The sequence below is a fragment of the Hippocampus zosterae genome, chromosome 10 (genome assembly GCF_025434085.1).
Source record: "Hippocampus zosterae strain Florida chromosome 10, ASM2543408v3, whole genome shotgun sequence".
Lineage (NCBI taxonomy): Eukaryota > Metazoa > Chordata > Actinopteri > Syngnathiformes > Syngnathidae > Hippocampus > Hippocampus zosterae.
In genome coordinates this window covers 23,599,622-23,624,849 of record NC_067460.1, presented here as the reverse complement: position 1 = coordinate 23,624,849, position 25,228 = coordinate 23,599,622, and the positions used below count along the sequence as shown (strand labels likewise).

Below are 25,228 nucleotides of genomic sequence, written 5' to 3'. Positions count from 1 at the left end.
GTGGTCTGATTTTGAGTGATGCTGCTCTAGCAAAGTTGTGGAAGGAATGAAACGAGCCACGTTGTCCCAACTGAAAGTTGTCCTTGACTCTTTGCAGAAGAGGCGTGGCTCTACTTTCACCATGTATATTTTTGCCTTTTTGTTTCAACAAAAATAAATTACTTTTTTTAAACAATCTTATTTATTTTCACTATTCAAGGTTGGTCAAAATGCACTTTTGAAAATGATTTTTTTAATTTTAATAACGTGCAAATTGCATTTTTGAAAAATATATTTTTATTTTAATAACGTGCAGGTTTTTTCCTTGGCATCTGTTCCTTAATATTTTTTTTTGAGGACAAAAGGCTTTTTGTTTTTACCAGAACAATTCTAGATTTTCAAGGATAAATTGTTTTTTTTTATTGTTTGTCAGAACATGACTTCCTTTCCTCGTGAAAATTAACACGATAATATCAGAATATTACAAAATAGGATATACGAGCTTGCAACAAAAATTAGTACTGTACTGTACTGACAAAATGTACTCGTCCTGTCAAACTTCTGCAGTTTACACTCCAGCCTCAGGGTAGCGACAGTCACCCAACAACACCTCGTTACCAATAACCAAAGGACGCCAAAGAAGAAGTCCGGCACGAGTGTGACGTTATTTGCTAGTCAGCACGTATTTCGGGGTGGTACGCGGCTAAAGCTAAGATGCTAAACGATGTAATCCTCGAAGAAACCGATGTTTTTCTTTCGCTTAGTTACGTGTTTTTTGTTTTCTACGTCGACGCGCATGGTGACGAGTAGCAATAATAAGAAAAGGCGTATTCTTTAACCGCTTTTGTGAAGGCCAAAATAAAGAAGAATGGAAGCGGTGAACGCGTTCAACATGGAGGTAAAGTTTGCTCGTGTTCCGAACCTGGCTGTTCCAAAGGGCGACAGGAGCTAACGGCTAACGCTTCATGGCGTCTAATCGTATCGATGGACACCTTTCATCGAAATTGTGCTTGTGTGAAAATGAAATGCTTCTTCAATTTGCTGTGTGTTATTTTCACTCGTCCGTTGATTCGCATCGTTGGCGCCTGTGCTCGGCAGTCTGCAAAGCAAGGCCTCTTGGTTTCTGTGCTAAGCTAACTGCTAATGGAGGTCGCTAGGTTACCTCACACAGGCCACGTTGTATTATATTATTTGCGTTTCTTTGCGAGAGGCGTGAACGTCGCTAGTAAGCGTTGTCGTGTTTTAAGCAACACGAAGGGGTTACATCTGCTGTGCAATTAATCTGAGGCGCAGGTTTTAAGATGTTTATGATAACACCCACCTGCTATTACCACCAAACCATTTATTTCGCCCGCAGGTGTCAACTCTGTAGTTCGGGTACCACATTCACCCCAATTTGATCAGAAACGGGCCGGACTAGTATAGAAGCGTCATGCTGAGTTCCAGATTCCGACTATTCCAAAATGTTCCTTTTTTTTGTGGTGCAAAGTCATTCTCATTCATTTCTTCTTTTAAATCTTTTGAGCAATTCCAAAAACATGCGTGGCAGGCTGATTGAACACTCTAAATTGTCCCTAGGTGTGATTGTGAGTGCGAATGGTTGTTCGTTTCTGTGTGCCCTGCGATTGGCTGGCAACCGATTCAGGGTGTCCCCTGCCTACTGCCCGAAGACAGCTGGGATAGGCTCCAGCACCCCCCGCGACCCTAGTGAGGATCAAGCGGCTCGGAAGATGAATGAATGAATGAATGATTTTTCTCACCACAAATGAGTGCGGTTTATTTTTTTTCCTGAAAACCCTACTCCATAAATCATCTATAATGTACATAAATTTCCACAGCCATTTGGAAATCTAGGAGAGCTTCAACTGACTCGTTACACCAGACAATCAAGTTGTAAATTTCAGAAAACAGCAGTTGTCTCCCATACCTGAAAATGTATACTGTACAAAATAATCAAATGCTCATTTTGGTATTGCGTGATAAAAAGAATGCAGGTTCCACCAAAACAACCTTTTTTTAAAAACTGTAGCTGATATTTTGCAAGACTCTGTCTCATAAATTACCCCTACAGAATGAATAGATTTTCACAGAGCTAAATTGCCACGGCATTTTATAAGATACGGGATGACTTTGCTCCTGAAACTTCTTTTAGCCTTTACAAGTGGATCAGCATAAAGCAATTGTCAATTGTTGTTGCCTGTGTGAGTTTTTATGTACAAAAGCTTTCAAGTGTCACAAAGGGGCATGTCATGTAAAATCCGATTACAATGACAAAGAGGTTTTGAAGGGCAATATAAGTCACTGTTGCAGTTTTAACTGTAGTGATTTTTGCATTTTCCATGGAAATCGCCCCACCGATTAATCGGTCAGCCGCTATTTGTTTTCAAAACCGGCAGTTGCTTTCATTTTTTCATCTTTTTAAAACGCGTTAAAGGGGGAAGTCAAGGCATAGCTTTTCTTTGCAATGTGTTTGATGCATCCCCACTACAGTAGCCTAAACCCGGCATTGTGATTAATGTTGCTTTTATGGAATTAAGCAGCAAAATCAACCCATTATTCATTTCAGGCGGATGGCCGTTTTACTACGAGCAAAATCGACCAATCACTGCTCACCTGTATTTATTTATTTTTTAATGGCCATGTGACGCTCGCAAGCTTAATTGTGCGGCACTGTGATGTCATTTTCAGTTGCCGGCAAGTGGCAAAATAGCCATTCCCATGAGAAAGATAAAAACCGGTGGATTTTGCTGCTTTATTGAGATTCCACAAACGCAATGTTAATCCAAGTGTTGTGTTTAGACTAGTGGGGTCGCAGAGAACATATTATCGTACTGACCATTTTTGATTTGATGGTCTGAAAACTGTCATTTTTTTGATGATTTTTCTCCCTGTCGTAAAATGAAACAAATACTAAAAGACTGTAAATTGTTTATCAGAACTTTATTCTGCCAAATACTGGAATGACATTGGTCTAATAAAAAAAATGGTTGTGCCAAAGTATTTATCTTTATTTAACCTGTTGTTACTTAGTTGTCTCTGTATCTTGGTTTTGTTGTCCAGTTTGTGTAACAATAAATAGTTCTAATGCTCGACTTGGAAATGCACAATTTTGACATGTATGGCTCGGAATTTGCCGGGTTTGATTCCATTTCCAGTGACGTGATGATGTTTGGTTTTGTGTGTACCCCTCAGTTGTTCTCCATGATTGACATGAAGCCTCCGATATCTCGAGCGAAGATGATGTCTATCACCAAGGCGGCCGTCAAAGCCATCAAGGTAGCCTGCGGCCGCTCGGGATGTGGATGTAGCTTAACCGTGGGTGGACATTTGAATATGTTGTCTTTTTTTTCCCCCTAGCTCTACAAACATGTGGTCCAGATTGTTGAAAAGTTCATCAAGAGGGTATGTTGCCGTTGCGTGCCAGATGGTGCGGACGACTTGATGAATTCATTTTCGGTTTGCCTTTTGATTTGGCTTCTTTTAATTAGTGTAAACCCGAGCTGAAAGTTCCCGGCTTGTACGTGGTGGACTCCATCGTACGGCAGTCGCGTCATCAGTTTGGTGTGGACAAGGACGTCTTCGGGCCTCGCTTCTTGAAGAACTTCACTGACACCTTCCAGAATCTTTACAACTGCCCGGAGGACGATAAGGTTCTTCTTATTTTTTTTTGACCTGATAAACGTTGACACAATGTGGGAAGCTGAACTTCTTTCTTTCTTATTTGCTTCAGAGCAAAATTGTCCGCGTGTTGAACTTGTGGCAGAAGAACGGCGTGTTTGACATGGACATCATTCAGCCTCTGATGGACATGGCGAATAGCGTCCCGTCACCTGCGCCATCAATTGAGGGTAAGAAAGGGAAAATAATGTCAAATGTTTCTTTTTGGAAATGTAAGGACGCAATCTCTTCAAGGATGCAATTTTTTTTGGGGGGGGGGGTTCCTGAAATAATGTAAATATCTATCTTTTGTGACGTCCTTGAATTGTAATTTTTATGCAAAAGGGCCTTTTGCCCCGGAAAAAAGAATGCACAATGTGCTTATTTTTTCAGGTTTGCTTCAAGGCCTTTGCTATTGGGTTTGGATAGCGGATCTTTCATACAAGCATTGCAATGTGTACCGTATTATGATATATTTTAAGAGCACATATTTTTGTCCATATTTAAAATAACATCTATGGAGATCTTTTACACATTGATACATCTGAATAAATCTGACAAAAGTGCCCCTCCCCGCATGTGAACATTCCCCACAGAGCTGCAGCCTCCTCCCGCAGCAGCGGCCCCCGTCGCACCTCCATCGCAGATGCCGACTTCCGACGCCTTAGCCGCGGTGGCTCAGCTGTTCCAGTCCCCGCATGGTCAGGAGGTGAGTGAGCGTTTGCCGCCAAGTGTCGTGCTCAGGAATTGTTCACAAAGCCCAAGTGTGTGCCGCCGTAGCTCCAGAGGATGCTTCACAGCTTGCAGCAGGCGGAAAGGATCCACGCGGCCAGCGGCGCAAACGGGCCAAATGCTCACCAGCTCAATGCGGCCCGGCCCGAAATGCTCAATGCGCACAGTGGAGAAAGAGGCACCCTGGCCGAGGTGGTTGCATGCCGTCGACACGCAAGCATGGTTTCACCTTTTGAGCTCAAAATCAGATTTATTATTATTTTTTTTTATCCTTAGAAACTGCTCAACAGGTTTGAGTATGACGACGAGCCTGAAGATGTCGCACCAAATGACCCAGCCGACTCTCTGTGAGTAACCTTTTGAATCCTGACGCAAAGTTATCAACAACCGATAGCAGTGAATGTTAATAACCGCACTTGGTGTTAAGTTGACACATTGAGCATATATGTCGGTCCACGCCGCATGCTACCGTTTCATCTTTTGCGCCCACAGAAACGTCTCCGGACAGTTGCACGACACGGAGATGGTACATCCACATCCACTGGGACAGAATGCAGGCAGCCTTGAGGTATCGACTCAGTACATTGAATGAAGCCTTGCTAAATTTTAAACCGAGGAAGTAGTAAAAATACACCGAAAACATCGCGCACGTTCACGAGAATTCGCATTCTGCAGCAACAAGCTATGCATTCAATTTCATTATGTGGCAACGCCCCTTACACTGATTAATTATTCCGTTTAATTCCTATACCATGAGCGCATCGTTCATCTGCGTATCCTGTTATTACCAGTCCTGGCACCAGTGTAGTTTTACTTTAAAATGTGTTTGCGCCGCCTCAACGAGGCGAAAATGCAGACGATACGTTTTGAGTCTGGATGGGCACTTAGTTGTCATTCCGCTGAAAGCTGCACTTGACGTTGGCCTTCAGCAGAGGTTGAGCATCTCATTCGTAAGAGACGGGGGCAGATTTCAGGGAGGCTTGAGAAAGACGATGTCAAGCGTCTTTTATTCACGATTCTTATGCTGCTCCGATGAAAGCTTGACACGTGAACTCTTTTGACTCGTGAGGCAAAATACATGCACTGAAGATCAGCAAAACTATCTCATAGTCAATGTCGCACTCTGCCTCAGTTACCAGTTGATCTGCTAATGTTCCAGAACTGCGGAAATGGTGCGCCTTTTCCGGACATGGGCTGTTATTTCACCTGCAATGTATTAATTTTTTTTTTTTGTCAGCATGGCGGCGTGCCGAGTGATGCCGAGCGTCACATGTTGTCCGACGGATTCTATTCCAGAAGCGAGCCCCAGAACTCCAAATCACAGGTATATCCCCCATTGACACAAAATTGAGATTATTGACGCCTGCTACCCATGTTGCCGCGTCATTTTGTTGAGCAGGCGGATTCAAGGGAGGATCCATCCACACAAAGAGACGGCAGACATCGAGCCTCTGGCAGAAGAACAAGATCTGGCTCCATGTAAGAGGCGCCGACTCTTTGGAATTTGACCCAGCATGACACCTGAAATACAGTAGTAACACGCTGCTTCGATCCTCGCCGTAGATCTCCGAGGAGAAGACGGTCGCGATCGTCATCGCGCTCGAGAAGGCCAAGGTACCGACGCTCCAGATCGCGCTCGAGAGAAGGCCGCTGGCGGCGCTCCCGTTCGCAGGACAGAAACGAGCGAGAGCGCGATCGAGCGCGCCGGCAGAAAGGTCTCCCGAGCATGAAGAGCCAGACTCTCAGTGGTATGTGCGCGCGCCTTCGAGAAGATCAGAAGCTATCTAACAGTGGTGGGAATCTCTGAGGGGAAAAGACTTTGGGTTCAACATCTCAAGGCGTGCCGCGGGAGTTTTAGGTTTCGAAATGCTTTACTCTGCCATTGAGAAGAGAGTCAGCCCTTTAATTGGCGCTTATCTTGTTCCTGCAACCAAATTGATCATTTTTGCCCCAGCGTATTATGTTGTGCGCATGGTGGCGCGGTGGCAGTAAACCGACAAGTGCATCAAGCCAGTGTCATGCCCAAAATTGGGATCATGTGAATGACTCAATGTGAATCTTTCCACGACTCGGCTTACTTGCATGAATTAGTGGTAAAGAATTCAATCGGTAATCAATTTGTACAGCAAATAATAGAAGTCCCACTCGCACCGTTTGACGATGGCCTGTAGCGTTTTACTGTGTCAAGCGCCCAAGATATGTCCGTTTAAAAAGAAGCCTTCATTTTGATTTTGTTTATTAGTGTGCAGCACCACACTGTGGGTTGGTCAACTGGACAAAAAAACCCAGCAGTCGGACGTCATCTCTCTCCTGGAGGAATTTGGCCAAATTGAGTCCGTCAACGTGAGTGTGCGCCGCGCCGCATTGGGCTCATCGCCAACTTTTAAGAATGGAGCGCCGCAGATGACGCCTTTCCTGGTTTGCAGATGATTCCGCCAAGGGGTTGTGCGTACATCGTGATGGTCCACAGACTTGACGCCTACACGGCCTTGAACAAGCTCAGTCGGGGCTCGTACAAAGTCAATCAGAAACCTGTGAAGGTGCGGCTACCGCGGTCGACCTTGTCTGCAAATTATCCGGCCACTTTTGATACAATTTCTGACACCGTTGGATCTCTCTCTTTTTTTTTTAAATAATAGATTGCGTGGGCTTTAAACAAAGGCATAAAGGTGGCGCACAAAAAGTTCTGGGACGTGGAGCGAGGAGTCACCTACATCCCCTGGACCAAAGTGAAAGCCGAGGAGCTGGACAGCTATCGAGCAGGCGGAATGCTGGACCCGGACACGCTCAGCGAAGGTAAGTGAACCCTTCCTTTTTAGCCCCACTTGCACGAGTTGCGCTTTGCTCATATTCCCTCTCAATGCTCATTGCTCAGAGTGGAAAAGCGTTCTGGACCTAAACAAGCATCCGATGGCGGGCGTGAACGGCGCGTTGGAAAGCGCGCCGGCAGACGGGAGCGTCGAGGCTCAGATTCAGGTAACGCTAATGCAGTCTTTAAAAATCTGTCCTTTTTCCTCCTCCTGCTGTTGTTTGTTTTTTTGTTGCTTAACGACCTCTTTTTTGGAGGCGCACTTCCAAAAAGCTCGTGGCGTGTTGGGGAAAATAAAATGTAGTCTCTCACAAGTAGTGGAGCGTATGTGAATCGGCTTCATTCTTACGCACCGGAGTCACACGTGATGTCTTCAGCAGCAAATGTCCAGCACTGTCGCGTCCATTCCAGTGGTCACACAAATGCCACTTGAGACTGGTAACGAGGAACCGTGCGTTTGTTTGCGTGACGAGACTTAAAAGACTTTGCTGAGGCATGTTCACATGCAGAAAACAATATGACAGAAATCTCTTTGGGGAAATGTGTACAAACTTCACACAGATGACTCCATGCCACCCTAAGGTGCCTTTTAAGATGTCTTCATTTCACCCCCAAAACCTTTTCAGTTCAACTGGGAATATTCTTTGTCTTCGGCTGTTACAAGGTTAGAAACCAGAGTCGTCAACACCCCCCCGCACACCCCCTCCTTTTTTTTCTTAATATAAAGTAACTGCAAGATGACAGAGTGGACAATGACAGAGGGGGGAACGGCTGACTGTTAGGTTGAACGATTGATTTCGCTCCCGGTGTTTCAGAATAATGCCGTAGGTCAGGGGTGTCAAACTCCTCCAGCTTGTGGGCCACTTTGTAGTTGCGGCTTCCCTCCGAGGGCCGGGATGACCAAATGAATGTTTCAGCGTATTACGAAATATACCTGTACCAAACAAATTGACGGATGACTCGTTTTGAAGTCAGAGGTCAAGGATAATAGTTTGTTCAAGTTACGGTAGGAAGAGTAATCTCAATGTTACTTAGCACAGGTGATAATCTGAAATTTTGGTACAGCTTTTAGCAAGGATCTTAGAAGCGGACATGATTTTTTTTTGGGGCGACGTGGCGGACTGCATCTGGCCCCTCAGGCCTTGAATTTGCCAACTATTTTATTTTTTTTTTGTGATCGGCCCTAATTAACAAATTTACAGTGTTTACGTATATACATTAATCTGTGGTGGGCTGCCACAAATGTGTTTTGGCCACCTATATTACCGTTTTTCGGCCGTTTTTCCATAACTGTGAGTTGAGCGTTAACAGCGAGTTTCCATCTGTCGTCAAATCAATTTGCGCGGTTAGCATCATTGTGCTCTGTGGGACCGAGAGGGAAACGGCACCGCCCACTTCCAATACCGGCCAGGACTGAACCCAAAAGGAGCAGGCTTTTATATTTATCTGGTGAGCGTATTGACGAGACTTGATTAAAGCTGTTGGGCTGTCAACCAAGATAGCTTTTAGCAGCCATATTCAAACTAAAATATATACTTTTTCTCCCCCATCTTTTTCCATTTTCAAACATTTTTTGAAAGCTCCAGGGAGCCACTAGGTGCCGTCTAAAGAGCCACATGGGACTCCAGAGCCCCGGGTTGCTCACCCCTCGGTTTAGACCAATGGGGGCACTTGCCCCCCAAAATTTTGACTTGCGTTTTAAAATCAGCAAACGTACTTCAGAATACTTCGTGTTGGTCCTCCGGAAATGGTACCTACAAATAAATAGACGTTGCTTCATCGGATCATTTTTTTCTGGCCTCGCTGATCCTGTCGTTGAACGGAATTGCAGAAAGAAGTGGTCGGCCACAAAGGTGCATGTAGATGACGTGTGTCCAATGAACTGCTTCATCACCTCCTTTAATTGGTGCGGCGGTCATGGCTCTCAGACTTTTGAGCACGTCTTGGGTGGGGCGGGGGGGGGGGGCAGATGATGTCACAACAGTCTTTAGCTTTTGTCAAGTATTCAAGGCTTTTTGCTGCCTGGGCAAAGTGATGTAGATGTGGAATGGTCGACGCAGGTGACGTGCCATACCGCTTTATCCGATGACACTTAAGGTTAGTGACCGTATTACATTTTTGCATGTTCTATTCCTGACGACGCCAACATTTGGGTTTGCTCACTCGCTGAAAAGTGATGCCATGTAATAATTTGTTCTAAAGGATTTTTGTGGACCTGATAGCCAAGTGCTGCGTTCGTGCACTTGGGGAGCTCCCGTGTCTAAACAACAATGAAGTTGAATGACATTCACAGTATGTTATTGATGAACATTATTGCAGCATCCGTCAAGAGCGGGTCACACAACACAATTTCTTTTAGGGGGGGGGGGGGGGGGTACAACCTTACTTGCCAAAAACATAATGTTACCAAGGTGTGGGGGTGGTTTTCGTGATGTCTCTATCCCTAAAAATTCAGAAAGTATTATCTTTGTATTAATGTATAGTTTGGGTGGAAGTGGCCCTTGGACCGCAGCGATGGCTTCTTGTTTCTATAGACCGATGATGCGTGAGCTGGGGGGGGGGGGACTCGATCGGCAGTCAGCTTATGGCGAGGGCTTTTGTCATGTTGGGTAAATCGTCAACTCTTTTATTAGAAAGTCATCTATGAAGTTGACATACCACCGGTGGACCAACGCTTTGCCTGTTTCCCCGTTGGTCAAGACTGTCACTGTTGGCAGGTAAAAGATTGTTTTGGAGGAGTGCAAACAAAATTGGAAAAAAAGGTAAGCCGGCGGCATTTCGGGAATTCCCCAAATCCAACCACTTGCAGACAGAAACTGGACTCGAGGAATGAAACCCGTGATAAAATAGCGCCTTCAAATTACGCGTGAAGCAGTCCACGTTCTTGCGAATCGTGCTCGGTACTCTTCGTCCAATTCTTAACTATGGGCCGTGCCTTTCGTTATATCTTTTAAGCTAGCATTCTATTGGTATTGTACTACAAAATACAATTACAGTACAAAGCCCCCTTTGGTCTCATTCTATTTACTCACAAAACCATGCAGTCAAATTTGCTGTTGGTCCTTAACTTTTGTGTCTCATTTGTACGGTGACCGCCTTTTTAACTCAAAACACTCAATATCCTAAGTCAACTGTCCTCAAAGGAATGGAAATGGAGTTCACCATTTATCAAGCTACTGCTTCTTTTTTGAGTTGTTTGCTACCAGCATTTACTGCTCGCAACTCTCAAGGAACGGCCGGAGCAAGCGCTCGTACGGCTCATTCGTAAGTCAAGCTACCGATTTTTATTGGTTATTTGTTTGTTTACTGCATCTTTGTCAACTGAAGGGAGTGCTCACTGCTACATTGTCAAAACTAATATCCCGGTCTACAAATATTTGCCTTCAAAGGTACCTTTGGGAGTCTGCAACTGTGCTAAAAATTTATGAAGTCAGCACAAGTTAATGGGTGAGAGGAAATGTGTAGGGGTCATTTGGTGGGTGAGCTACGATAAGGTACGAGTTTGAAAAATCCTCCATTAGCTATCTGGACTCGCGCTGTGCTTTCAAGGCTTCCGCCTCAGCCTGTGCTCCACCTCTCTACAAAGTTCAGTGGACATTTGTTGTTTTGGAGTCAAACAGGTAATGCGCACACAAAAACCCAGAGCAAAAAAAAAAAAAAAACGGGGGGGGGGGGGGCGTTGAGTGATACTCGGCTGATCGACAATGCCTCTAAATTGTGTATTTGTGTCATTCGAATCATTTTTCACCAAGACTGCAGACTATTTTTGAGGTATTATTTCATGCAAGTGAACAATTATTATTATTATTTTTTTTAAAGCGCGTATCCTCACTACAGTGATTAGGAGTCTTTCCCAAATGACTTTGGGCAGGTGCGGGTCTGTCCGGTTTTGCCAGCCAAGCGCCAGGCACATATAGACCACGGCTCACATTCACATCTAAGCCAAATGTAGCCTGTGTTAAAGCCAACATGCAGGTTTTTGGAACGTGAAAGGAAGCTGGAATACCCGGAGAGAACATGCAAACGCCACACAGGAAGGGCCGGAGATGGCAGTTGAAAGCCAGGACTGTTAGGAAGATGTACTTAACCGGTAGACTACTCCAAGAAATAATTAGGGGGGTGAAAAAAAGTCTTTTCTCATTTCATTAACCTTTGTTGTACAATATTGTATCCACAAAAAAACAAAACAATTGTACACATGCAAGCAAAGGAAACTGCGTTAAGGTGCTTTGCTCAACCAGACCTATATACCATATAGACCAGGGGTCCCCAAACTATGGCTCGCGGGCCGGATACGGCCCGTCAGCACATTTGGCTCGGCCCTCTAACCCTCCTGTTGTCCTGTTAAAAACACCCAAAAAAACCCCTAAATGACATATTTTTAACTTGAAATTTTATGACTTCCTAGATTGGCCCCAACTGCAGAAAAACTGAAATTTTTTAAATTGTTTTTATTCACATTTCCATGGAAGCTGTACAAAAAAAGTACAAAGGTGGTCTTTAGGTCAAAATGACCCACGACGCAAATAGGGTTGAAATCAAGGTCACAAAGTTATTTACACACCATAGAATGGTTCAGTGTTTTAGTTGTGTCTCAGATCAATTAGTAGAACACGTTTACACGTTCTGTAAGGAACCTGGAAAGCGTTATTTGGTTATGTGTGGCTTTCTGGAAAACAATAAATTTTTTAAGCTCCCCTACGATCGTCACACTTTTTCTGTTACAAACTGACACCGGCCCCCCGTTAGAGAAGGGAAAAGTTTGGGGACCCCTGATATAGACCAATTTCAGCCATAGCTAACCTTCCAAAGCAGGAAACTTGGTGAGACAAGCACAGGTTGAACATCACAATTGCGTCCCTGTCGCTGAACTGGCACGTCAACCGCGTCCTGAGCAGTAGAAGCGCAGAGGAGGCTGCTGTAGAAGGAAGGCACAAAATGTGTACCCCAGCTCCCCCCCTGTAAGTACAAGTCGGCTTTAGTTCCATTCTTGTCCAGCCTTTTGTGCTTACTCGGTTGTTGACTTAGCCAAATGAAATTCAGAAGTCATAAAATTCAAGACCTGAAATAACTTTGCTAATCAAAACTGGTTTTGCTGGGGTTTTTTTTTTTCGTGGTACAGCAGCCAAAGCAAAACAAAATGGCCAAGGTTCAAACAGTTGAGCTGCAGTCTTGCCGGCGTCGCCAGATTCCCGAAGGGCACCAAACGGCAAGTTGGTCTCGTCCGGTGGCTTTGGTCGAGCGGGCTGACCAGTGGCCAAAAGGTCAACTACTGGAATCTTGGCTGTTTTCTTTTGTGTGTGTGGCTGCTGCTGATCAACACGAAAACACAAAACCACACTGGTCTCTGCTGTTCAAATCAAAATGCAAAAGCATGTCGCCCCCCCCCCCCCAAAAAAAACACTGTCTGCTTTTGACCCTCTTTTGCGTCCCGACCCACTGGTATAAACTGACATTGTTACAAAATGTTTTCCTCCTGTTCCGGTAATACAAATTCAGTTTCTGTTGCCCTAGCAACAATAACGGGAAGCTGTGATGTAGTAGTCACTCAAAACTAAGACATTTAAAAAAAGAATGATAGCTTGGTTCAATGTGTGGAGAATTGTCAAAGTGGCCCTTGAGTCCTTTGATTTTTCTCCATGCGCCCTGCGTGGTAACACATTTTAGTCAACTTGGAAGAACCTCCGATAGGTGAGTTTGCGAACCTCGAAACAAATACTGTCAGACACTTGAAAGAGGTGGCGGGGGGGTTGTGGGCATTGATTTAATTATGATCTAAAAGCTGGAGGTGAGTTTGTTGTGCAGCTGCCTGGTTGAATGAGCAAAAATACAAAGGAATAACATTGAAGCATCGTTGGGGTGTCGATGAAAGAAGGGATGCCCCGGCCGGCCCGGCTCGTTGGATTAACGAGGAGCTGCCGCTGATGGGATGAGAGAAGTCTGGTAAGAGCCGACACGGCGTGAAAGCTGATTTGACTTCACATCTGTTTTGTGAGAGAGAAGTCTCTCTGCGTTCCCCCAAAACTTAGCTGTGGATGTCAAGTGTACATATTTGCTGCTCCGGGATTTTGCCTGTGACCAATGACGAGCGTCGTTAAAAGCCATACGGAATCCCCTTTTTAACCCTTCCGTTATGATGAAAGTCATAGTGACGCATTTTTGTGATTGATGGGTCCGGGGAGGGGGGGGGAGACCAAAAAAATGCTGGCCTCATTTGAAACTCATGCAAAAATTATATTGAACTTTTTTGTGCTCAATATTGACTGATCACATGGGGGCGATGCAGGTGTTTGATATTCACAAAAACAAAATTTGAGAAAAATAGTTAAGTGCTGAAAATGGTTAATGCAGTTATATATACACACACACACACACACATATATAATTTATTTATTTATTACAAATGTATTATTATATAATAACATATAATATTTATTTATTTCTGTCTCTATGGCCAAACAAGCAGTGGGTCACATTGACCCGTGACTGTTCGTGCAAGGTACATAAGAGGAGGGTTGAACGGGAGCGGGGGTTACATTCGAATTGAAAATTTGGGCACAAGTTTGGCTTTGAACAACATTTACACACTACATCAAAATCGCGCGTGTGTGATCCAGTGCAGGGGAAATTTAACACACACAAACACACACACAGCTGAAGAGTATATCTTGTGACTCGCAGCGTCCTAAAAGAACAGGAGTGATACAGCATTACTTTCCTCCAATCATTTTTATATTGGCTTGTTCGTATACTTTTTTTTTACAGTCTAATTGAGGAACATATTTTATCCGCATTAAATATGAGCAGTTTGATTTTCTATACAAAACATTTTGAAATGAAACTGAAATGTTCCCTTCCTGCCCCCTCTTTGATTGAGTTCACTGATGAGTTAGAGCAGGAAAAAAAAAAAGTCTTGCATTTGTGCTGCTTTGAAGTAGTGTAACTAAACAGGAGTTATCAACAAGCATTTATGATCCAATAACCCTCAATCATTTGCATACATGCTCATGTTCAGGTGGGAGTGGCTTGGCATGCATTTTATTTTCAATTCCACATTGCAGTTTGACCACGCGAGTGCGTATGACCTGAGGGCAGTTGGGTGCCAGCCCGCCCCGCGCAGATGAAGTCATCTCTGGTCTGCCTCAACATGTGAAATCGCTTTTTTTCAAGTGATGATGTCACTGCTGGCTTTTTAAAAAAAATAGTTTTAAAGCCTTTGGCCTGAAAGGACAAAAAATATTTTTTTGTTAACCTTTCCAGTATAACTCTTTATAAGAGCAGCACTAGAATTGCTCAGCACAAATTTGAATACATTTTTGTTGTCCAAAAATGGAATGTTAAACGCATGCAAAGGCAGTATTTAGTTTTCAAATCCAATCGTCGGATATTTGAGATCTTTTTTTTTTGTCTTGAACCCTTACGAAAGTTGGCGTAATACAGAATTTATAGTGCAAAAAAGTTACAATATTTTTTGTCAAATCATTTAAAAAATCACACCCATTACTATTTTACACATGATGTAATTGTTATATTATACATAAACCTGATCGGAAAAAAACATTACCAATGTGTATACAAATAATCCATATTATCTTTGTAAAAGCCTTTTTTTTTTTTAAATAGAGCTCGTCACAGATTTTGCAAGCTCGTGCAGCTGTGCTCAATGTCGGAAATGAGTCCTCTGTGCATGTTTCAGGGAGAACCCCCGCCCCTCCATTTCATCAGAGCTTTGACTTTGAAAACAAACATTTTCGTGCACACCCACCAATATCATTCAATGAATGAAAACGAGAGAGTAAATGATTTATTTACCACCCCAGCTAGCCTAATTTGGTGTTAAATGGACTCGCGGTCATGCACAAAGCTTTGCTTGTCAAATTCTCTTTGATTGTGCTCGTCTGCTGCCCACGACTTCATCCGAGCACAATCAAATTGGACAAAGATCATGTTTCTGGCCAAATCTGCACCAAACGGTGTTTTCCCCTTTGTTTTTTTTTCTTTCTTTCTCAATGACAACAATAAAGGAGAAAAAAAATCTTCCCCCACCTGATGTGACCACAAAAGAAAGGCGCCGTACAATTACAGCTAATAAGAATCTCCGCCATTGAGGTTGCTTATGCAGGAACACTAATCCATTCAAATACATTAGTACAATCTAATGAAATCTAATACAACTAATGTGAAATATAACTTAATGAATAAATAAATCGATAATATGTGCATGTGTGTATAAAAATTGCTCATATTGTTTGAAAGGTGAAAGGGGCATTGTCATACTGTATGACTTCCGAGCTCTTGTTACAAAAGTGACAAATCCAAAAATGGTGTCAGCAAAAAAAAACAATTTTTAAAAAAGTGACTTCTGCTTTGGACAGCTTTTTGATGCGATAACCATAGAACTGAAGATGTAAGTGCATGCGATGCAATAGTGGGTCGCTGTCCCGGTTACTCAGTGAAAACCGCCGTCGGCGACATTAAAGCCGCATTTCCACACGGAGCGGCCCTGGAACCTTCCGTCCGTCTATTTTCAATGGCGCGCATTCCTCGCTACGGTCGTAGGCGAGCTGGAGCCCATCCCAGCAAGTGGCGCGGAGTACACCCTGGACTGGTTGCCAGCCAGGAAACCCTCGCGGTCACACCTCTGGACAATTTGGAGTGTTCCAGAAGCAGGCTTTTGAGATGAGCATGCCAATCCCACAGAGGAATACCGGAGCCCGGGTTCAATACCGCGAGCGCGGAACTGCGAGGCGGCTGCGCTAACCGCTTGACGACATTTAGCCAAATTGCGCTCCTTATGCCATGCTGCTCCAAAGTTCCAAGTTTTGGGGTAAAACTTGCTGCGGTCGAGAGGCATGATGAATGTCCTCAGTTAAGTGAGCTACCCAAGTTTTCATGAGACTCTCCACCCGAGCACAATCAATGTCCGGGTGAGGTGCATGGGGGTGTGGGGGGGGGCGTATATGTATATATAGATAGAAGGCTAGATCAGCTCCTAAACCTCTGCCATGAGTTTTCGATGACCAACTACTCAGGGTTGCCCCGCCCCCCTACCCCCCGAAATGCCCTCCAAAAAAAATGGGGGTGCGATGGGCGCTTCTGAGAACAGGTTTTTGTGATTTCTACAAAAACAAAAATGGAACTATCGAACCAGGAAACGGAACAGGGTTCAACACTTGTCTCCCTCCCGATTTAGTTCTCTGGACTTGCAGTACCAGTCAGACGTGCTTCGAGCCTCAGACCTGTTCGCTGAAGGTTGACCGTGTTTTCATAGTCCTACCGTGGAACTACATTGAGACGAATGCACCGTGTCCCTCCAAGCATTTCTAGCTACAGTCTATAGGAAAGCGCGACTGTAAGCTCCCTAAAAGCGACACGTAGGGGACCGAATCTTGCCTTCATTGCTGAAAATCCGCTTGTAATGGAGGCTCGTCACCGCAATGGGTTGTAATTGTGCCAAGATGCCACAGGGTGGCGACAAAGTACAAGTTTTGTTTAGTGAAGTTCCTCAATTCACTTCAAAATTGTTTTTCCATTTCACAAATTTGCCAACGGATGGCGCTGGCTGTGGCCTTGAGCAGAAAACGGCAAATAGGTGAGTTTTTCAACACATCGTGGCGAGTAGGTCCCCCCCCCCCCCCCCCCCCCCTTCAAAAATATGTCACAAGATGACCTCTAATTTGCATCGACTTGAGCAGTGAACTTCTAACCTGGCAAATGTTTAAATTGCATCTGCCGCAGTGGCATTTAAGACGCAGTGGATGCCCACAAAAACAAAAAAGGGGGGGCAAGGGGGCTGTGGAGGAAAGATTCTGAAATTCACCATCAATTTTAAGCTGCAGCCTATTACAATGTATTCACCCCACCCTTCTTTTTGGGGGGGGGGTGGTGTCAAAGGAAGATTTTTCAGTTGGCCATCCATCTGGCGTATTGCCCGGCTAAAGTTTTTCCATCGGCCGCGCTTCTGAGGAGTCCCAGGGCGGCCTGCCTCATCGATGCTCTTCAAAGGCGCCGTTTAGATGCATTGCACTTATGGAGTGAAAAATGTTTTTGTCTAATTGTAAATGACAAAATGTGTGTATCATTATTTTTGGGGGATATTTTGTCCCTAGAACAGATTTTCCACAGAACCAGAAATAGAGTGTGTGTGTCTATACACACATGCACACGCACATACATACATATATATATATATATATATATATATATATAATATATTATTACCAAAAATAAAATTTCCACTTAAAGTTGGAGACTCACCTCCCATTCTCGACTGAATCTCATCAAACAAACCTGTTTTCCAATTTCTGTGCATATCGGGGTTTTTTTTGGGTTTTTTTTTTTTTTTTTTTGGTGTGTGTAACTCTACCACAAAAGTGTCATGGTGATGTTGAAGAGGGAATTGTGGTCCTAACCGTAGAAACCAGAAGTTAAACCAACTGTGATGTTGGAAAGGCGCACAGGAGATCAAGATGAAGTTTCAGGGAGTTTGGAGTTGTTGGTACACGCGTTTCCCGAAACGAAAAGGTTCCGGTCGGCGAGATTCGGGGCTGGAAAGTACGACATTGAGACAATACCTGTAGAAAGTGTGGTTCAAATGCAACAAGGGGCCTCCACGAGTCTTTTAGTTCCAATGTGGGTATAAAACAAAAAATAAAAAAATGTCTTCCTGCTCGGAGACTCTCCTCCCGAGCACAAAGGGCCACGATTCGCTGCTTCGTTTTTGTTGTTTCGGCATCTTGACCTTGGATGAGTTCTTTTGACATTGGAATGACGGGCACAATGTAACTGAGAAGAAGGCTTGTTTAAATGTTGAAAGGAGGGGGGAAAAAGTTTTTGCCTCTTTTTTTCCCCTCAACTTTTTAATCTGGTGCACCAACTATAATATAAATAACTATATTATGTTTGTGTTTTGTGAATTTTGCTCCGATGAGTAAATTGTGACATTTTTGATTTCTATTGTCTTCACCGTTTATTGAAACGACTTTTTAAATCATTCTTTTTGAATCCGTTATTGTGGACATTCACATTTATTGCTTAATCGCTTAATAGCACAAAAACAATTTTATTTTATTTTGTACCCACAAAATAATTGTGCCAATGAAATAACCTGAAATTGTAGTTTACTAATTAACATTCGATTTTGCATGCACGTTTTTAAAATCCAATCTACACACGAGGTGATGTTCTTTAAAAGGAAATGAAAATTAAACTTAATAACTAGATGAAGTATTTATTTATGATAGATACCAATTGTAGAACAATTACATGTAAAAAAAATTGTCATTGAATTATAAAAAAGTTAAATAATTTTATGTATTTATTTTGACCTGGCATCCAAATGCCATGTCCATTTATTGAGCTGTTTTTTCTGCTTCGTAAGGCTTGAAATGGCGCCGGTCTGTCTTGCAGGTTCCTGGCTTCCAACAGGTGGGGCCCATGGGAAGCCCGCCTCAGTTCCTGCCCCCGGGCATGCTGTCTCCCTCGGGGGGCTTGATGCTGATCCCACCAGAGTTGAAGCCTGACGCCACTGCAGCAGGTAGGACACGCAAAGACCATTGGTGTCCACACTATGGCGCGTGGGCCTTTTTGTGGGCCGCATCTTGACAAAAAAAGAACAGCCATTATCATCAGTCGCCTCTCTGCTCCCTTGAAGGAGGACGAAAAAAAAGAATTTTAACACTTTCTCATACGCTTTGGTGCATCATATTATCATTGGAATAATGCCATTTCAAGCCATGAACAATAACACATGCACGGGCCCTCAACCCGGACTTTGGACACCCCTCCTGTTGACTCTCCATATGGTCCAAATTGCTCATTTGACGTCTTTTCCGTGCAGCCGTCAAATCCCCAACGGAGTTGACGCCCACACTCGAAGGAGACAAGCCCTCCCCCGTCGGCCCCGTCATCAACCTCCAGGCCCCTCCGCCGGGACTCCCCCCGATGCATCACAGTCATCCTCCTCACCTGCAACCCTTCCACTCGCCCCCCACCATGATGCCCGCGGGACCCGCGTTCCCTCCGGAAAGGTTCCGGATGGCTTTGCCCTTCCCCCCTCGCGGACCCATGCTCCACCCCCGACCCCCTTTTATGCGGCCGGAGGGCATGATGGTGGGGCACGCGGGCCCCCCTTTCAGAGGGAGGTCGTCCTTCGGCGGCCCGGCCCCGCGCCACCCCAGGGGGGGCTGGTGATAAACCTCTCGTTGTCATTTCATCAAAACAAGAACAACGACTAAGACCAAACTGGCTGTAAATACTGTACATGCTTGCCAACCCTTTGCTATCTTTTTGTATATTTGAAGGCAAAAATAATCTAGTTTACGTGTTATGCTACTGGAAAAAAAGCTTTATTGACAATTCTTACGTCTAGAAGGAGTCAAAAGTGTGTTTTTGGTTTGGTCACTCTTTTACAATTTTTCATGCAAAAAGATAAAAGCTGTTCTGTTGTTGTGGCGCCCTCCAGTGGCGAAACTGCCGCCGTGATCAACCACCATCGTGGCGGTATCATTATGTGACGTTAATTAAAAAAGAGAATCCTGAGAATAAGGACACCTTACATTGAATGTACTACTGTCCGTTTTGTTATGTTAAATTTATTGTAATAAGCGTGGCATTGTTGCGAACTGGGGCGAGGCGAGTTTTGCCACTCGCGGTCGCAGTCAGTTGGACGAGAGTCATAATTTTTTGCGTCCATATTCTGTGAAGTTAGCGATAATTGGTCTCCATGTGACGAGACTCGCAAAGCACAAGCTGTCATCGCATTCGCAAGTTAGCATCGGGAACATGTTACTGTGGGTTGAGAAAAAAATGTGAGAATTTTTGTAAATATACACAGTCATCCACAAAATATTGACATATAAATATTCCAATCATTTGAGTACGGCTGTCTTTACTGTTACGGGTGCATCTTGATGTTGTGAAAAACATTTATTCTAGATTTGCTGCACAGGGCTTGAATCTTTTCCCTTTTTTTGTGGGTTTACAGTTGAGGAAATCTCAAAATTCATTATTTTGAGAAATTGGAGTATTACAAAAGAAACCAAATTTCGAGGTTGTCCTGTGAAAAGTATTTCCAATTTATTGAACGAATTTGCGTTTCATTAATTTGCATTGAACGAAAGAAAGAAATTAGCTTTTGTACCATATTTTGATGTATTGAGATGCACCTGTATCCAAGTACAGTATTAATATACATTTGATGAAGAGTCCCAATTGACGTGTATTTGAATAAAGAAATGTAATTTATATATTCAACGATACAGACTATTCTACCCGATTCACTGTTGCTGAAAAACTTCATCTTTTGTCCGTAAAGGCTAATTTTGTCATAATGGAACACAGAAAACTGCAGTCAAACAAAATTTTGGCAGTTCAACCCCATGTTTGACAGTTTTTTGACATGTTTAATGCGTTTATAATAGACGTCCATTTTTCGCGGAGTTTTGCTTTTAGTGGACAAGCCCGGTTCCTTTTCCCAGCGATTAGCGGGGGTCCACTGTTACATTTAAGAAATGATTTAAGTTAAGAAAAAAAAGCTGCGGTTGTGTTGCGAACGTTTACGCACGACGTCCGAGGTGATATTATGGGATGCCCTGTCATCTTGACCTACGATCAACAATTGGTTGCGCCCCCTCCCCCGCCCCGCCCTTTCCCAAATCAGTAAATCAATGAGAACTCGGCGGCTGGCTGCTTATTGGCTCCCTCCGTGGAGTGACGTCCACTCGCATCCACTTGCCCGCCTCCTCCACAAGGGGGAGCGGCGCTCCACCGCCTCTTCCTCCTCCTGCACCTCCTCCCGGCCGCGGTGTGTGGAAACAACACGCGTGGAACGCTGGACGCCAGCTTTTTTGGCCGCTCCGCTCCCGCCATGGACGCCGGCGCAACGCGACGTGGGTGACGAGCAGGTACGTGGACGCGGCGACGGTGGTTTTGGTGCACCCCGGAAGTGCGATGTCCCGGTCGTGGCAAGGATAAATAACCTGTATCGGCGTGCACGTCTATTCCCGCGTGGGGGCTTGCGGGCGAGTTGATGGAGTGGGATGCGTGGACGTGGTCTCGCCGCAGCATTGAGTCGCTCATTCATTTTGGGGGGCGGGGGGGTCGGTGCATTTAATTTGCACGCGTGTAAAAGCTGTGACGTCAATGCCGGGGTTTGGGGGCGGGGGGGGGGGGCAGCGTGCGTGAATTTGTTCCATTTTGCAGAGTCATGTGGCTAACAGAAGCGGCCTCACTGCTTTGATGCCATTGGTGATGATGATGATGATGATGATGTTGCTTCACCTGAGGAAAGCCTCGTTTTCCTCTACAAGTGTAAAAAGAAGTTCACCCGCATTTATGTGACACGAACTAAACCCCTGCACAAATTAAAGTATGAAATGATATTACAGTGTTTTTGGAATGATAGTTTGTGTTCTATTTATGGTTTAAACTTTTCATAGCGGATTCAAACAAATGAAGTGGGGTGCCGCGTTGTCGAGAGTGCTGAGACCAAGACCAAGTTGGTTTCATTCGGTTTGCAACAAGAATAAATCTCGGATCTGAGCGGATTTTGTTGTTTCACTTCTACAAATGAAAGTAAAATGTTCTACTACTTTATTTTCTTTTTGTACTGATTCTGAATCTGCCCTTGTATTTTCTCATGCACATCAGGTTTTACTGTTCATGATGATAATAATAATCAGAGATGGGCATTCAGTCCCTGGGACGGAACAGTCCGTCCATTTGTACCGGACAGAGGATAAAACATTTTTTTAAAAATGGACGAATTAAGTTAGGACAGAAGTGGCTGTGTTGTCGGTCTTTTTAAAGGCATTTTAAAAATCTGCGTCAAAAATCGGGACACATGACGGGACGCCGTCTCCGATTCCAATTTTGCTGTTGAGCAGCGGCTACGACCGTTGATGTCACCGTCTCACAATCATCGTGAGCTCCCGTCCCGCCGGTTACTCATCCGTGTCGCGCAATCCGCCAAACGACTGGAAACCATCCGTCGCATCGGCTGACGTCGGCTTTTACGGAGTGTCTCTGTATGCGTTGGGACCCCCCCCCCCCCCCCCCCCTCCGCCCGTGTCATGACAAAGATGCAGAGTCTTGTCTGCCACACAGGCAGGAATGTTCTCAGCAGCGTAATTGTGTCGCTCTCTGTTACACACACACTTTCAGTGTTGTTGATGTGGAGACAAGTGCGTAGTTGAAGCCCCCCCCTGCCCCCCCCCCAATATGTTTGGCCAGCGTTCATGTGTGGCCCACTCACACATAACTGCTCACCCATTTGCAATGGAAATTGTCACAAGTCAAATTTGCACATGAGCAGCGGAGGTGTGTGCTTGGGGGGGGGGGGCGGGGGGGCGGGGAATCGAGTCACACGGCTTGACAGGAGTCGGTTCAATGTTCGAGCTGCTGCTGGTGCCCGTAAAACACACGGTGGGATCTTGCATCCAGAAAGTCTGACTAAAATGAAAACCAAAGCAATATTTCCCATAGGAAATAATGTCCAACCACTTAATTCGTTCCAGACACATAATGAAATCAACGAAAAGGACAATTTATGTACGTATAACCAACAGCAAGGCGTATTCTACAATAGCTCAAGACCAAAACGAGCCTCCCGGTATGCTCGGCACCGTTCGGGCAAGTTACAAAATAAATGTGGGCCATTATAATAACAATTTGCCCACACTTTCTTTGGTTTCATGGTCCTAGCAGTTACTCTCAAACTATTTTGCGCTTTTTTTTTAATTAATAAAAAGTGGGACTGGTCACGAGCTATGGGTCGTGACCGAAAGAACGAGATCCCGGATACAAGCGGCCGAAATGAGTTTTCTCCGCAGGGTGTCCGGCTCTCCCTTAGAGATAAGGTGAGAAGCTCGGTCATCCGGGAGGGGCTCAGAGTCGAGCCGCTTCTCCTCCACATCGAGAGGAGCCAGATGAGGTGGCTTGGGCATCTGATTCGGATGCCTCCTGAGCGCCTCCCTGGTGAGGTGTTCCGGGCATGTCCCACCGGGAGGAGACCCCGGACACGCTGGAGAGACTATGTCACCCAGCTGGCCTGGGAACGCCTCGGGATCCCCCGGGGAGAGCTGGAAGAAGTAGCTAGGGAGAGGGAAGTCTGGGCTTCCCTGCCAAAGCTGTTGCCCCCTCGACCCGGCCCCGGATAAGCGGTAGAAGATGGATGGATGGATGGATGTTTAAAAAAAGCCACCATGGAACCAAAACAAGTGCGGTCAAACTGTGCTCTTATATTTCCGACATTTTATTTTGAAGGCCTGAGTTTGTGGTTAAGAGAAGCCTTGCTGTCTGCTGAACAAATTTTACACAACTTGATGTGCTCCGAGCATCTTTTGAACAAGTTGCAATTGCGCTTCACCTTTTGCCGTGCAGGCGGGTTGCGCATCTCTCCGTGAATGCTCAATGACTTTTGTGTCTTTTGATGTGGACTCTCGAGAGGCTTCCCGCTGTCGGAATCGTCAGCTAATGATCTCCTTACCTTGGCCGAAATGCCGTTTTCATGCGCTGCACGTTTTCGTGCTATGGCGCGACGTCACTTCCCGTACTTTTGTGATCAGTCGTTGGCATTGCGTAGAGACCTTCGAGAAAACACTCGCCCGTTGGTGGATTTTTGTGACTTGGCCCGTTGGTGGATTTTTTTCTTCTTCCTCTGTTTTGGTGTTTGGTCTAAAATGAGCGCTCCACTGTAAATCCCAAACTTGGAAACAATTTTACTGGCACACAACCACCAGTAGATGGCAGTGATGCACCATGTTAAAAATGCGATTCCGCCTCCTTTTGTTCTACTGCCGATTTTTTTTTGCCGACTGGCAAGAGGCTCCCGTCGCTAGATTTGTTGCTAATCACCTTTGGGGGAATTTCAACCGGGCGTTTGTGAGCCTGAGCTGTTAAATTGTCCTTTTTGATGTCCCCGAGCCTCATTGTAACTGAATTTTAGACGGGGATGTTTACTGTAAACATGATGCGTCTTTTGTAGACAAGGGGGTAGGTTTGAGGAGGGGGAACGGGGGGGCGGAGGTGTAAGGGGCAATTAGAGAGCAGACGAAGGAGGTGGAACACGCATTCCTGCCGGCCTGCAGCTTGGACTTGAGGGGGGAGGGCGTGGAGAGGGAGGAGGCAATTCCAAACAGTCCCTCCCTCCCTCCCTCCCTCCCTCACTCACTCACTTCAAGTCATCCCGGCGTGTGAGGGCGTCACTCCGTGCCGGGCTGGAGGATCCTGAATGGAGCTTGAAAGGCGCGCGAGTCGACTTGCTGCCGATGCTTTGTGGCCGCTAACGCAGTAAGTTGATGCGTCTTTTCTGATTGCAGGTTGGCGCCTCTTCAGGGCAGGTTTTTGTGAGTGTTGCGGTTCTATGTGAACTCGGGGCTGTAGGGTCGGGGTGGGGGGTTGTGGGGGGGGGGGTTGCCCACGTCACGTTGCTACCTGTAAGCTCCCCTTTGCTGCAGTCTTTTGTGCGTGTGTTGCCGTCGTCTTGATCAATGTTTTTTTTGTTGTTGTTTTTTTTTTGTCAACCCGACAAGAAAATGTGAGTTTTGAGGGCTTCCGTTTTGGAAAGGTTCCCGAATCACGACACGTTAGAATATTGCAATTTGTTACATCAGCTGAGCTTTTACATTTTAGATTTGTCCACCAGCTTCGGCGTTATCCATTCAAAGCATGCTGCAAAATTCATTCATTCATCTTCCGTACCGCTTGATCCTCTTTCCAAATTCTCTCGGAATCACAATCAATGTTGCAAGATCAAACCAAAAAACATCAGTCCCTTTTTTTCAATTTTTAGATTTGTCCACCAGATGTTGTTCCGCCCCCCACCCCCCATTTAAAGCATGCGGCGACATTTCACAGCTTTCATGTTTTTTTTTTCCCAGACGAAAATAAATATTTATTTTGTCCACCAGATGGCGTTACTCCAACTCCAATTGTCACTCGTCATTGTTTTCTGCAAATCGCGCTCTGTTACCGCTTCACAAATTACCAAGTCAGCAGGAAATCTGCGCAAGATGGTCAAATTCACGGCCCGCGCTCCTCAAACTGGGGCGC

At 45.0% G+C, this 25,228-nt stretch overlaps 2 protein-coding genes across 4 annotated transcripts in view; both read left to right on the top strand.

Moving 5' to 3' along the window:
* Positions 1 to 621: 621 nt before the first annotated feature.
* On the top strand, positions 622 to 20,429 carry scaf4b (SR-related CTD-associated factor 4b). Of its 2 annotated transcripts, XM_052078442.1 has the most exons (18): positions 622 to 877; positions 3,172 to 3,255; positions 3,337 to 3,381; positions 3,468 to 3,629; positions 3,710 to 3,827; positions 4,233 to 4,345; positions 4,417 to 4,560; positions 4,645 to 4,715; positions 4,861 to 4,936; positions 5,606 to 5,692; positions 5,768 to 5,847; positions 5,932 to 6,116; positions 6,611 to 6,711; positions 6,795 to 6,908; positions 7,008 to 7,164; positions 7,244 to 7,344; positions 18,587 to 18,713; positions 19,017 to 20,429. In XM_052078442.1, the coding sequence occupies exons 1-18, from the start codon at positions 848 to 850 to the stop codon at positions 19,367 to 19,369; spliced, it is 2,148 nt and encodes a 715-aa protein (XP_051934402.1). In that variant the 5' UTR covers positions 622 to 847; the 3' UTR covers positions 19,370 to 20,429. The 2 variants fall into 2 exon arrangements, 1 of the variants encoding a protein (XP_051934402.1); XR_007964407.1 differs by lacking the exons at positions 18,587 to 18,713; positions 19,017 to 20,429 and adding an exon at positions 11,671 to 13,361 and having other exon boundaries at positions 7,244 to 11,512.
* Positions 20,430 to 24,329: 3,900 nt separating this feature from the next.
* LOC127608891 (rho guanine nucleotide exchange factor TIAM1-like) overlaps positions 24,330 to 25,228 on the top strand; it is a 31,119-nt gene continuing 30,220 nt past the window's right edge. The window contains exon 1 of one of the 2 annotated variants that reach the window (XM_052078350.1): positions 24,330 to 24,466. The gene's annotated coding sequence lies outside the window, so the exon portion shown is untranslated. The remainder of the gene's footprint in view (positions 24,467 to 25,228) is intronic. The other variant, XM_052078349.1, reaches the window with a different exon arrangement.

What these genes read in the sequence shown, in the direction of transcription:
- scaf4b (XM_052078442.1), top strand. Translation starts at nt 848, where the DNA reads ATGGAAGCGGTGAACGCGTTCAACATGGAG. An exon ending in TGAACGCGTTCAACATGGAG is followed by an intron (nt 878 to 3,171) that starts GTAAAGTTTGCT and finishes TGTACCCCTCAG; the next exon opens with TTGTTCTCCATGATTGACAT. An exon ending in AGAATGCAGGCAGCCTTGAG is followed by an intron (nt 4,937 to 5,605) that starts GTATCGACTCAG and finishes TTTTTTTGTCAG; the next exon opens with CATGGCGGCGTGCCGAGTGA.